The 13,988-nt window shown below is 35.3% G+C and overlaps 1 protein-coding gene across 9 annotated transcripts in view; it reads right to left on the bottom strand.

The window, feature by feature from the left end:
• Positions 1 to 13,988, bottom strand: part of ROBO2 (roundabout guidance receptor 2) — a 665,412-nt gene that overhangs the window by 76,930 nt on the left and 574,494 nt on the right. For all 9 annotated transcript variants that reach the window (XM_070367751.1, XM_070367755.1, XM_070367758.1 and 6 more), the window contains 3 exons: positions 13,577 to 13,808; positions 10,303 to 10,427; positions 6,167 to 6,338 (listed from right to left, as the gene is read on the bottom strand). In XM_070367751.1, the coding sequence (XP_070223852.1) occupies positions 6,167 to 6,338; positions 10,303 to 10,427; positions 13,577 to 13,808 (529 nt within the window). The remainder of the gene's footprint in view (positions 1 to 6,166; positions 6,339 to 10,302; positions 10,428 to 13,576; positions 13,809 to 13,988) is intronic.

Raw genomic sequence — 13,988 nt, 5'->3', positions numbered from 1 at the left:
AACTCAGTAGTGCCCACAGGACTGGAAAAGGTCAGTTTTCATTCCACTTGCAAAGAAAGGTAATGCCAAAGAATGCTCAAACTACCACACAATTGTTCTCATTTCACGCACTAGCAAAATAATGCTCAAAATTCTCCAAGCCAGACTTCAACAGTACGTGAACTGTGAACTTTCAGATGTTCAAGCTGGATTTAGAAAAGGCAGAGGAACCAGAGATCAAATTGGCAACATCTGCTGGATCATAGAAAAAGCAAGAGAGTTCCGGGAAATCATCTACTTCTCCTTTATTGACTAAGCCAAATCCTTTGACTGTGTGGATCACAGCAAACTGTGGAAAATTCTTCAAGAGATAAGATGGGAATACCAGACCACCTGACCTGCCTCCTGAGAAATCTGTATGCGGGTCAGGAAGCAACAGTTAGAACTGGACATGGAACAACAGACTGGTTCCAAATTGGGAAAGGAGTATGTCAAGGCTGTATACTGTCACCCTGCTTGTTTAACTTATATGCAGAGTAAGGACATCATGAGATATGCTGGAATGGATGAAGCACACACTGGAATCAATATTGCTTGGAGTAATATCAATAATCTCATTTACGCAGATGATACCACCCTCATGGCAGAAAGCGAAGAAGAATAAAGAGCCTCTTGATGAAAGTGAGAGAGGAGAGTGAAAGAGTTGGCTTAAAGCTCAATATTCAGAAAACCAGCATCATGGCATCTGGTTCCATCACTTCATGGCAAATAGATTGGAAACAACAGAAACAGTGACAGACTTTATTTTCTTGGGCTCCAAAATCACTGCAGATGGTGACTGCAGTCATGAAATTAAAAGATGGCTGCTTCTTGGAAGAAAAGTTATGACCAACCTAGACAGCATATTAAACAGCAGAGATATTACTTTGCAAAAACGGTCCATCTAGTCAAAGCTATGGTTTTTCCAGTAGTTGTGTTGGATGTGAGAGTCAGACTATAAAGCTGAACGCCAAAGAATTAATGCTTTTGAAATGTGGTGTTGGAGAAGACTCTTGAGACTCCCTTGGACAGCAAAGAAATCTAACCAGTCCACCCTAAAAGAAATCAGTCCTGAATATGCATTGGAAGGACTGATGCTGAAGCTGAAACTCCAATACTTTGGCCACCTGATGCAAAGAGCTGACTCATTTGAAAAGACCCTGACGCTGGGAAAGATTGAAGGTGGGAGGAGAAGGAGACGACAGAGGATGAGATGGTTGGATGGCATCACTGACTCAATGGACATTAGTTTTGGTAAACTCCAGGAGTTGGTGATGGACAGAGAGGCCTTGAGTGTTGCAGTCCATGGGGCTGCAAAGAGTCGGACATGACAGCAACTGAACTGAACTGAATTGTTGTTTTAAGTGTTGTGTTAGTTTCTGCTGTACAATGAAGTGAATCTGTCATATGTAGACATATATCTCCTCCCTCTTTGACCTCCTTCCCACCCTACCCTCCCATCTCACCCATCTGGTTTACTACAAATCATCATGCTAGGTTCCCTGAGCTATACAGCAGACTGATACATCCACTATGGAGAATAATATAAAGGTTCCCTAAAACACTAAAACTAGAACTACCACATGATCCAGCAATCCCACTACCGGACATATACCCTGAGAAATCCATAGTAAAAAAGACACAAGCACTCCAATGTTCATTGTAGCACTGACTATTAACAACAGTCAGGATACGGAAGCAACCTAAATGCCTATCAACAGATGGATGGATAAAGAAGATATGATACAAATAGAGATAGAATATTACTCATTCATTAAAATGAATGAAATTGGGTCATTTGTAGAGATTTGGATGGACCTAGATCTGTCATACAGAGTGAAGAAAGTCAGAAATTTCTATTGGTTTTTATTACATGTATAGAAGTAAAAGCTAAACCAATAGCAAACAAGCTTGAAAGGGAGGAAATGAAATTATATTTTCTAAGATACAGTATCGGAGAAGGCGATGGCACCCCACTCTAGTATTCTTGCCTGGAAAATCCCATGGACGGAGAAGCCTGGTGGGCTGCAGTCCATGGGATCACAAAGAGTTGGACACAACCGAGCGACTTCACTTTCACTTTCCACTTTCATGCATTGGAAAAGGAAATGGCAACCCACTCCAGTGTTCTAGGCCAGTCCTAGAGCAATCATTGCAAAAATAAGGATACTTAATAGTTCAATCAGATCAGATCAGATCAGATCACAATAGTGAGTATAAAATATTCTACAGAAAATTATCTTATTCATCCTAAAGAAATTAGCAAATTTGGAAAAATAAGAACAAATTCAATTAAAAAAAGAAAAAGAGGAAAAGGGCAGTTCTAAGCTACAAAACATTGATGATCACATCAAAGATAATAAATACTCCAATTAAAAGCGAGAGATTTTCATACTGGATAAAAAATAAAGCTGAACAATATGTAATTTAAATAATAGAAATGTACATTAAATAGAGATATAGGAGTTTAAAGGACATAAAAAATTAAAAAAACACAAAGATTTATAAGGCTGTAGTAACATCAGAAAGATTAAGTTCCAAGACAAAAAAATCTCATGGACTGCAGCCTACCAGGCTCCTCCATCCATGGGAATTTCCAGGCAAGAGTACTGGAGTGGGTTGCCATTGCCTTCTCCGTAGCAGCAGCAGGAAATAAAGTGGGGCATTTCATAATGAAAAAGCATAAGTTAACTAAGACAACAATACTAATATGTACTTAGTTAAAACAGAGTGGCAAAATACATGAAATAAAAACTTACAAACAAAAAGGAGAAATATACAAATCTATAATTATACTGAATTTTCAGGCTTTCTTAATTATCAAAAAAATAAATAAACAGAAAATAAGTAAGGACCTGAATAATACTACCAACTGATTTGACTGATATTTTTAGAACATTCCATTCCAAATTAGAAAAATACAAATGAACCTAATTTTTAAATGTACAAGGAACATTAACTAAGGCGAAATTCTGGGCTATAAAATAAAATATTTAAAAAGCTAAGTTTATGCAAAATATACTTTCTGATCTCAGTGAAATTAAATTAGAAATGAATAAAAAGCTATATGGAAAATAATAAAACATTTGGAAATTTAATAACACATTTCCAAATAACTTCTACAAAAATCAAAATTTTTTACAGAAACTGAAAAATGTTTTCAACGTAATGATAAATGGAAACACAACACACCAAATTTGTAAAATTTATCTGAATAAGTGTTCAGGGGAAAATTTAAAACTTTAAATATTCACAATAAAGCCCCAAATCATTGATTTATTCTCAATCATTTCTGTCTTAATTTTTTTAAATCTTTTTTTTAATTTTGTAAACAGAAGAAAGAATATCAGAAATTGCTTAATTAGAAAATAAAACTAACAAAGCCAAAACTTTGTATGTTGAATGTATTAATAAAATCGATAGATCCTTATCAAGATTCAAATTTGAGAGAGGGTGAAAAGAGAGAGAGGGTAGGTGGGCAATGAAAAAGGAGAATAGAGACAGCATCAATCCACAGTATTTAAGAACAAAAGAGAAGTCATTACTGCTCATCTTTCAAACATTACAGTTAAAGGTATTACAAAAATAAGGTGATATGGCAAATAAACATTTAATAATAAACTCAACAGTTTAGACAGATTAGACAATTTCATTGACGGGCAAACACTATAAATCCATTTACCACATCCAACAGGGAAGAAAAAAATTGAATAAATATAAATTCATAACAATAAAAATAATTGACAGAGAAAACCCTAGGCACAGATATCATCACTGAATTCTGTAAGCATTTAAGGAAGAAATAGTACCAGGTCTGTCAAAACTCTTACAGAATGTAGAGGAGGAAGGAATATTCCAAACTCATAAAGCTAGCATTCCTGATTCCAAAACCTGACAAAGACATTAGAGGAAAACTACTGATCAATATTCCTCATGAGTGTAGACACAAAGTTCTTTAAAAATGCTAGTAAATCAGATCCAGGAGCATCTGTGAAAAGCATAATATAAGTCCTGACTAAGTGGGATTTATTCCAGGAATATAAAGTTTATTTACCTTTGAATCTTCACTAGAATTTACCGTATTAACATAAATAAGAAGAAAGAAAACGTGATTTTATGAATACACTCAGAAAAAATATTAAACTATTAAAACAGATAAATGAAGAAGTTAGTAAGGTCATAAGATAAAAGGATAACACATAAAATTAAATTTTTATATAACATAAAATAGTTGAAAAATGAAATTTTATAAATCCACTAATAATAGTGTAAAAAAACATTAGATACTCCAGAAAAATTTTAACAAAACATATGTTAAGGTCATACACTGAAAACTACAAGATATTGTTGAGGAAAATAAAGATATATAATAGAGAGGTGTATCATGTTCTCAGAGAGAAACAAAGACTATTAAAATAGTTATCCTTTTCAATTTGGTATATAGATTCACTGCATTTTCAATCACAGTTCCAATATAATTTTGTAGAAACTGACATGCTGATTTGAGAAGTATATGGAAAAGCAAAAGGTCTGGAACTGTGAAAACAATTTTGGAGAAGAAAATGATGCAGTATTCACATTATTTGACTCCAAGAGTTTCTATAAGCTATTAGTAATCAAGACAGAGTGGTTTCGCTTATGAAGACATATAAATAAATGGAACAACATAGAGAATCCGGAATGGATGCACACATATAGCTAACTGGGGAAAGGAAAGCTTTTTCAGTGAACTATGCCTAGGTATTTTAGTTTTACATATGGATACAAATAAACCTCAACCCTCTAACCACATGCAATTTCTTTAAGACAAATTATAGACCTAAGCATGCAATCTAAAACTGTAAAGCTTCTGGAAAAAATATTTGCTCTCTAGATGTAGGACATAGTTTCTTAGAAAGCACTAAACATGAAATACAATTTTGATAAATTATACATCACGTACATTTAAAACTTTTGCTCATCCAAAAGATGATATTAAGAAAAGGAATAAGAAAGCCATAGATTGTGAGACAATATTTACAAAAAAATCTATGACAGCAAACATATCAAAAATGAACAAATAACTTCTCTCAATCAGTAACGGAAGACAAAGGGCACCATTTCTAAAAAGCAAAGACTTGGAGATTTTACAAAAGAAAACATGTGAATGGTCAATAAGAACACATGAAGTTGCCCAACATCATTAGTCATCACAGAAAACTAAAGTTAAATGACAGCGGGGGAATCTTAAACTCACTGCAGTGACTATAATGACACATGGCAATATCAAATGTCAGTGTGGCAGTATAAAAATTGGGAGTCATATTCTTTTTGAGTGAGAGTACAAAATACAGTATGAAGAAATACTTAAGTTTCCTATAAACTCAAATACATCAGTGCTTTTACCCAGAAATTCTACGTCTAGGTCATTCTCCACAAGAAATAAAAACATATATCCTCCTAAAAATTTACACATTTTCTCAAGAGAAAAACAGAAACAAAATATGATACATTCACACAATTGAATACTGCTCAGAAACAAAACGTATGAATTGCATAATACATATATGTGAGAATCTCAAAAATACTACATTTAGTGAAGAAAGACACAAAATACTATATTCTGTACAATTCCATTTATATATATTTCAAGAAAAGTCAAACATAATGCATGGTGATAGGGAGCAATTTTCTATAACGATGCTAGTAGACTGAATAGGGATTTCTTCTTTGGGATAGTTTATTTGGATTACAAAGTTTCTTTTGGCCTGTTTCTGTTTATTTTTTGACATTTCTCTAGCTAAGAAAAAGCATATAAATGTGAAACATAACACCCTTCTTCAATAACTGCCTCATTTCCTACTATATTTCAAAGGCATCAAAATTACTAATGAAACTATTGATTAAAAATAATTTTCAAACCAACTTTCAGCATTTAAAATCTTAATCATTATTATTTTAAGAAGTTTGTGGATATCCTAAGAGTATGAACAATTGCTAAACTTTCTTGTTAGAAACTCTAGTCATAACTATTTGTCTATATGATGTGTGTATCAGATTACTCATTATTTACCGAATACCCACTGTTGGGATGTAGATTCAAAAAAATAATCCACCTTGTTCCCAGTTGACTGATTTTAAAGCACAGATTATGTAGATAGGTACTCACCAATTATTATTGGCTGTGGCTCACTTTTTACTCCAACTCCTGCACTGGTACTAGCCGCAACCTCTACCCGGTACTGAATACCTGGGAATAATCCACCAATGATTACAGACCGAATGGCTGCATCCACAGTTTTGTTGATGTGGAATCGTGTTTCATTCCCCAGACACCAGATCTATAGAAATGTAAAGTGAATACCAAAAGAATATAAAATTATCTTTTCTGGTAATTAGTTCATTATAATTGATTACATTTTTCAGTAGTGACCAGTCTATTTTCTAGGCTTATTTGTAAATGACATTTTTGAATGCCTAACTTAGTCTGTTTATATATATATATATGTTTATGTATATTTGTATGTGTGCATGTCTGTGCACATGTGTGTGTGTTAAAGGAAAAATAAAAGAAACTAAAACACTGCAGCATTCCTTTGTATTTTACAAGGAACACTGAATATTGGGACTTCTTTGGTGTCCAGTGGTTGAATCCCTGTTACCACTGGGGAGCCAGGGTCATGGGTTTGATACTGGTCGGGGAACGAAAATCCCACATATTATTTGGAGTGGCCAAAAAAACTCCAAAAAACGCCACACACTGAATGCTCACAGAACAGTGATTCAATTTCCTCAACATCTCTGCAAAGTCTGGAAAGGGGTCCTTGGTTGCAAACAGTATTTAGGTATGGATTAAAACACATAAATTCCTCTGGTTAATTCATTTATCAAGATTTACTATGCATATAATCTATTAAAATATGGTGATTATGAGTTGTAGTATCTGAAGTATATAGGTGCATATCTAAGTAATTTATATTTCATTTAAGAAAATATTAACTTACACAGAGGTAGTTAACAAGATTAACTGACTAAAGTTATAGGTATTGACTGAGGTAAAATTAAAGTCAATATTTACATTGACAGTAATAAATCTTAATATTGATCAAAACATATCTACACACACATACACATGTATGAGAATGAACAGAGTGGTGAGAAGTCCTTAAACACTGCTGTGAGGGATGCTAGGCTTGCACTTCCAATAAGAATTAAATTTAAAGTCATATTTTCTTTTGGGATGTGAAAATCTGCTTGTAAAATGTGTTGTAAAAAATTCTGTGTACACTTATATTTCTATTATATAGAATTAATAATCTGCATGGGGAGACAAAAGGAGGAAAATCCACAATTTGTTTCTGAAATAGGTAAATTAATGATACTTTTTCTTTAAATTAACATAATGACTTTGAATTTCAGACTTCTTTTAGTCTATGAAACCTAAGTTACTAATGGAGGAATATTTAACCCTTACCAAAAGATACACATTTGTACCAAAACAGGACAAACTCATGAGTGAGAAAATTTACAACTTATGAAAAATTATCATGTTGTGAAAAAATAAATATTTAAATGAATGGATTGAAGATATTTAGTCCTCGATGATACAAAAGTAACATCCTAAACTAATTAAAGCACAGACACATACACCAAGGTAGATAATTCTTTGCTTTTAAAACAATGTGTCTTAGTTCAGTTCAGTCGCTCAGTTGTGTCCAACTCTTTGCGATCCCATGAACTGCAGCACGCCAGGCCTCCCTGTCCATCACCAACTCACAGAGTTTACCCAAACTCATGTCCATTGAGTCCCTGATGCCATCCAATCATCTCATCCTCTGTTGTCCCCTTCTCCTCCCATCTTCAATCTTTCCCAACATCAGGGTCTTTTCAAATGAGTCAGCTCTTTGCATCAGGTGGCCAAAGTATTGGAGTTTCAGCTTCAACATCAGTCCTTCCAATGAACACCCAGGACTGATTTCCTTTAGGATAGACTGGTTGGATCTCCTTGAAGTCCAAGGGACTCTCAAGAGTCTTCTCCAACACCACAGTTCAAAAGCATCAATTCTTCTGTGCTCAGCTTTCTTTACAGTCCAATTCTCACATCCATACATGACTACTGGAAAAACCACAGCCTTGACTAGATGGACCTTTGTTGACAAAGTAATGTCCCTGCTTTTTAAGATGCTGTCTAGGTTGGTCAAAACTTTCCTTCCAAGGAATAAGAGTCTTTTAATTTCATGGCTGCAATCACCATCTGCAGTGATTTTGGAGCCCCCCCAAAAAAAGTCAGCCACTGTTTCCCCATCTATTTGCCATGAAGTGATGGGACTGGATGCCATGATCTTAGTTTTCTGAATGTTGAGTTTTAAGCCAACTTTTTCACTCTTCTCTTTCACTTTCATCAAGAGGCTCTTTAGTTCTTTACTTTCTGCCATAAGGGTGGTGTCATCTGCATATCTGAGGTTATTGATATTTCTCCGGGCAATCTTGATTTCAGCTTGTGCTTCATCCAGTATGAATGTATCTTAATGCTTATAAAATTTCATAATTTATGTAATTATTCTATTATAAAAGCACTTACTCTTATATTCTTAGACACATTTCTTTATAAAGTGATGGCAATAATTTTAAAATAAATTTTATGCAAATTTAATCCATTTGCTTCAGTAACTTAACCATTAACTTAGGAAAACTGTACTTTAACATTTTTTTCCCTAGAAGTAATAATGTTTTGAATAAAATTATTCAGCTTAATTTCACACACCAACTTTGAATTTCTGGGGTGAGGTGGGGTGTCTAGTTTTCTTTTCTAATAGATCTACTTAGTGTATTATTGTCACAATTCTACAAATATTTATTAATGGCAAAAAAATTTAGAGTTTTGAATTTTTACAAGGTTTAATGATATGTTTTACTCACCCATATGGTCTAATCATATCACAATTAATCAGAATCATTTCTCAAAGTTAGACAACTTGCGTTTCTCAAATGATGTCTCTCAAATGATGGTGAAGAAACAATGGATATATTGTTTCTAAATAGCAACAAATTCATCAGTTGAAAAATGAAAGCTTTCTAAAATTTGTGTTTTCAATGGCTCCCTTTTCTCAGGGCTTCCGTGGTGGCTTAGTCGTAAAGAATCTGCTTGCCAATGCAGAAGATGCAGGTTCAATCCCTGGATTGGGAAGCTCTGGTGCCTGAGATGGTAAAGAATCCCCCTGCAATGTGGGCGACCTGGGTTCAATCCTTGGGTTGGGAAGATCGCCTAGAGGAGGGCGTGGCAACCCACTCCAGTATTCTTGCCTGGAGAATCCCCATGGACAGAGGAGCCTGGAGGGGTCCAGGGGGTCGCAAAGAGTCAGACACGACTGAGAGACTGAGCATGCAGCTCTTAAGTGAAATATTTTCCAGAACCTCAAGAACTTGGTAAAAGAATTTAGAGTGGGAGATGGTACTTCCTATCTCTATCCCAACACTGCTGCTGCTGCTGCTAAGTCCCTTCAGTCATGTCTGACTCTGTGCGACCCCATAGATGGCAGCCCACCAGGCTCCCCCATCCCTGGGATTCTCCAGGCAACACTATAAACCCGCAAAGCATCTTTTTATGAGAAAACATTTAAAAAATAGCTGCCTAAGGCCTGTGGTCTTCCCTGGTAGCTCAGTGGCAAGAATCCACCTGCAAAAGCCTGCCAATGCTTGTCAATGGAGGAGATGAGTTCGATCCCTGGGTTGGGAAGATCCTCTGGAAAAGGAACCGGTAACCCACTCTGGTATTCTTGCCTGCAAAATCTCATGAACAGAGGAGCCTGGCTGGCTACAGTCTATGGGATTGCAAAGAGTCGGAGGAACACGACTTAGAAACTAAACAACATAATCCCATTACAGAGAAGTCTAACAAAGATAAAGACAGTTTCTAGGACAGGGCTTCACTATCTACCCTCTACTCCATCTTTGTAAATTCCTGAAGTTCTGCAACCACATTTATATATATATATATATTTATACATATATATGTGTGTGTATTATACATATATATATATATGTGTGTGTGTGTGTATATAAATATATAAAAATAACCACTGCACTATTATGGTTTACTTGTCCAACTGAGTCTGTGTTATTTGTGAGCTTGGATTTAGGTTCTATGAATTCTGTGCATTTGCTTCTTTACAAGTCGCACAAACATATATTTCTTTACACTCAAACTCAGTAAGAAGGCCACCAGAAATACTTCCCATCCACATAACCCTGAGACTTCTCTGGGAAGTTTTATCTGTGAACCTTTCTTCTTCATCCAGGCCTTACCTTGTATTCCTGGATAATTCCATTCTGATGATCTGGAGGAGGAGGATCCCAGGAAACACTAATACTTGTGCTATTGTGGCTTCCAACAGTCAGCACAGTGACAGATTGTGGAGGGGCACTTGGGGCTGCAGAAGAAGTCATTAGAATAAACCCTAATTGTAAGTCTTAATGTGCATTAATGCTGCTTATAGAATATGAATATAAAGACAAGATGCAAGAGGGTCTTGTTTCTAGTAGTTCTGAATGAACAGTGAACGGTTAAAAAAAATCCTTTAAATATAATGGATAGATTTAAAGCAAATAAAACAGCTACAGTGATATGTCCTCAACAATAAATTTAACAGTTAACATTTGAGTTTGTGTCTCCTATATGCCTAGAACTGAGGTAAGACTAAGGTTTAATTTTCACAGTAAAAATAACATTCTCACACAAAAAAATTCACAGGAAATAAAAAACAATGCATCTTAGTTTTACAGATAAGGAAAAGGAAAGCTACTATAATAGACTTATCTAAGTCAAACTGAGGGAGAACTTGAACCAGGTATGTCTGATTTTAGAACCTTGACTCTTCTGCCTCTAACAGGCTCCTCTTTTGTAAAACAAATAAGCAAAACAACAACAACAAAAACATTGCTATCAAAAGTATTCTGAGAGGATGCATTCCAAAATTTGACCAGCCATTATTTCTGAGTAGTAGCATTACTATCTTTTTGTTTTGTTTTGGTTTATGTTTAATACATAAAAACAGAAACATAGCTATAAATTTCACCAACACAGAGAAAAGACAGTTTTGTTCTCATAATGAGAAACATAATTGATTGTTGTAAACTGATTCATAATTTAAGATTTGAAACTTATTTTACATTGATGGGCAAGGAACTCTGAAGATATTAATGAAAACAGTTCATGTTGGATCATGAAACGGACAGATTTTAGTTTCCTACAATTCTCTTCCTTTATGGTTTTTCCCATAACTAATTACAATTATACAAAGAAAAGATGAATAAGAAATAATTCTTGATTTTGGACAGTAGTAGTATCTCCTATCCAGTGTATTTGAGAGCTAAGTCATACTAATTTTCCTGGAAAACATCAATTCTCAGTATAACTCTGAGCTTAAGCCAACAGTTGAAAAAGCAAATCGAAGTACTAACCCTTGAAGCAAAAGTCATATAATTTTGAGGTATGAAAGAATTTTTACATATAAGATTAATGTTTTCATAACTACATAATTTAGTTCTTTGAAAATGTGTACACTTCAATCATAAAAGATACTTAAAAGCTTACCAATAAAGTTTTCCGTGTTTGATAAATGATCACAACACATTTCACTGAAGTATGGTCCGTGCAGAAAACACACACAGACACGTTACCACAATACTGCCCTTTATTACTCCTCTATGTGATAATGCTGGTCTGAAATGTGGCACAATGACATAAATCCAACTGTTTGCCTACTGGTTTTGTAGTCATTAGGTAGACTTTATTGAAAAGTAACACTTTGGAGAACTGGTTTCTCATTTCCCTTACTGCTGGCGTGGCGAGAACACGGTGCCTATTTCCTGACAGGTCAATTATTACCCAGATGTGAAAGAGCCCACTCATCGTTCCCAGACACAGCCCAGCTGAGTCCCATTTGTTCCCTTCAGGAGCCACAGAAAAAGGAGATGAACGTAAATCTAACGGTGACAAATGTCTATTCCGGAGAAAAAGTCTAACTGCAGTGAAACTGATTTTTGGAAGTGTGCTTCAAACATAGCATTCTGTATGAAATTTACCCACCCCACTCATTAGTTTATATGTTTTCCACATAAAGCAAAATTTAATGGGAGACAAAGATCCTATTATTAAATTTTAGTAATTTTTTCTTTATAAATCGTAAAGGACAATTAATGATGCCTTTAAAAATATGCACTTCTCCCCGTGTCAGTATATCACACTGTAAACCAATGTGAAGATAACCTTTCTCTGTATTGCTAATTATAAGATATATATAATTTAAAGGCTCTTTGGTTGGAGATGTATATCTGTGTGTTAGCATGAACAATCTACACATATTTTCTTAAGGCTGCTTTTATACTGATTTATATAAAATATGTTTAGAAAAAAGGCTTTTTACATAAAAATTAGCAGAGAAGCAGAAAAGGTGGGGATTTATTATACTTTGCATATGACTTTTTGTACTTTGATGATGCCATTCATTGCCAATTTCTAGTTTAGGGAAGGGGAAACTAGAAAATGGACTAGTTGAGACTATATTAATTTTATGTCCATCGCAGATTGATTTTAAACTATCTGCAACAAGAAAAGTTACCAAGGGGAAATGGAGAGGGGACATCATTAAGAAGAATGCTATTGCAAACATTCAAATGGCCTTCCGGATTAGAAATTATGAATCTGACTGGCAGAGCTCAAGGGGAAGGAGGCTTATAAAAGGGAATGTCATGCTTTACTACACCAAAAACAGAGGAGGGACAAAGGACAGCCTGTGTACTTGAGTTTCCATTAGCTTGTCCTTTAATGAAGCTAAATGAGCTAAAGCCATGTGTGAAAACAAAAAGGGAAAGTATTATAATCAAATTCCAGTGTACAGACCAACAAGAGTTGAAGCTAATGTTTCCTTAAGAAAAATTCAAATTACTTGAATGTCAGTTTGTAACCAAACAGGACCCTGTGGTGCCTTCCTGGGACATGTCTTCCCCCTTATCCCCTGCTTTAGTCCCCCTCTCTGAAGTACCTAGATAGCAGTATTTGATGCACATTTCCTGGGTTGTTATAGAGATGCGGAAAAGCCCCCACAAAATGAAAGATGTTAACTGCTTGAGGACCATGAGCACACAGCCCCAGGACTACTGGAGTCTAAGGACTGATATTATTAACCCCTGTGATTTCACCCTATTACCTCACCATCAGCCAATAAGAAAACTGTGTATTAGACTTGCTGAAAACTTTTGAGGAGGTCAGGCTTTTTAAGGCATAAGCCACCTATCTCCTTGCACGGCCCTGCAATAAACCTTTCTCTGCTCTGAACTCCGATATTTTGGTCTGTTTGGTCTCACTGTGCATCAGGCACACAAACCTGTACTAACAATTTTTGAGCTGTTAGATTCTATGAACTTCTCAGAATAAAAGAAGAAAAAAGACACTTCTCAGGTTCACTCTTAGAATTCTCTATTGGTACTCTTCTAAGGAAGATGATAAAACTAGAACTTCAACAGAAGTTGATTTCATTATGGTTTAAGGTTGGTTCATGTTAGAAATCTGAATACTGACCTTCTTCAGTAGTACGAACTGTTTTAGATTCACTATCCATTCCTTGGAACTCATTAAAATACGGTCGAACTTTAATTTCGTAAGTCACCCCCTTTTTCAGATTGACTAAGACAGCACTTCTCTCAGTTGGGACTTTGGCATCTAAATTCTGCCACGCTGTTGTAGCCTGCAGGCCTGAAGTCTGACGGTACATCACTCGGTAGCCTTGAATAAACTGGGGTTGGCGATCAACCTGCAAGACAAAGCAAAAAGCTTTTGAAACCAAATAGAAGTGTCCGAGCGATGTCATGTCTTTCTAATTCATCACCCTGCTTCCAACATCCTCTTTCAGTTCTGAGTTCACATGATTCCAAGTTGTTACTTCCAAAATGAAGAGTGGAACTACATTATCCCCTGTTTAAAATACTTCATA

Source organism: Bos mutus, chromosome 1 (genome assembly GCF_027580195.1).
Source record: "Bos mutus isolate GX-2022 chromosome 1, NWIPB_WYAK_1.1, whole genome shotgun sequence".
NCBI classification, from domain to species: Eukaryota; Metazoa; Chordata; class Mammalia; order Artiodactyla; family Bovidae; genus Bos; species Bos mutus.
The sequence above is the reverse complement of the archived record's forward strand: the minus strand, read 5'-3'. Positions and strand labels throughout refer to the sequence as shown.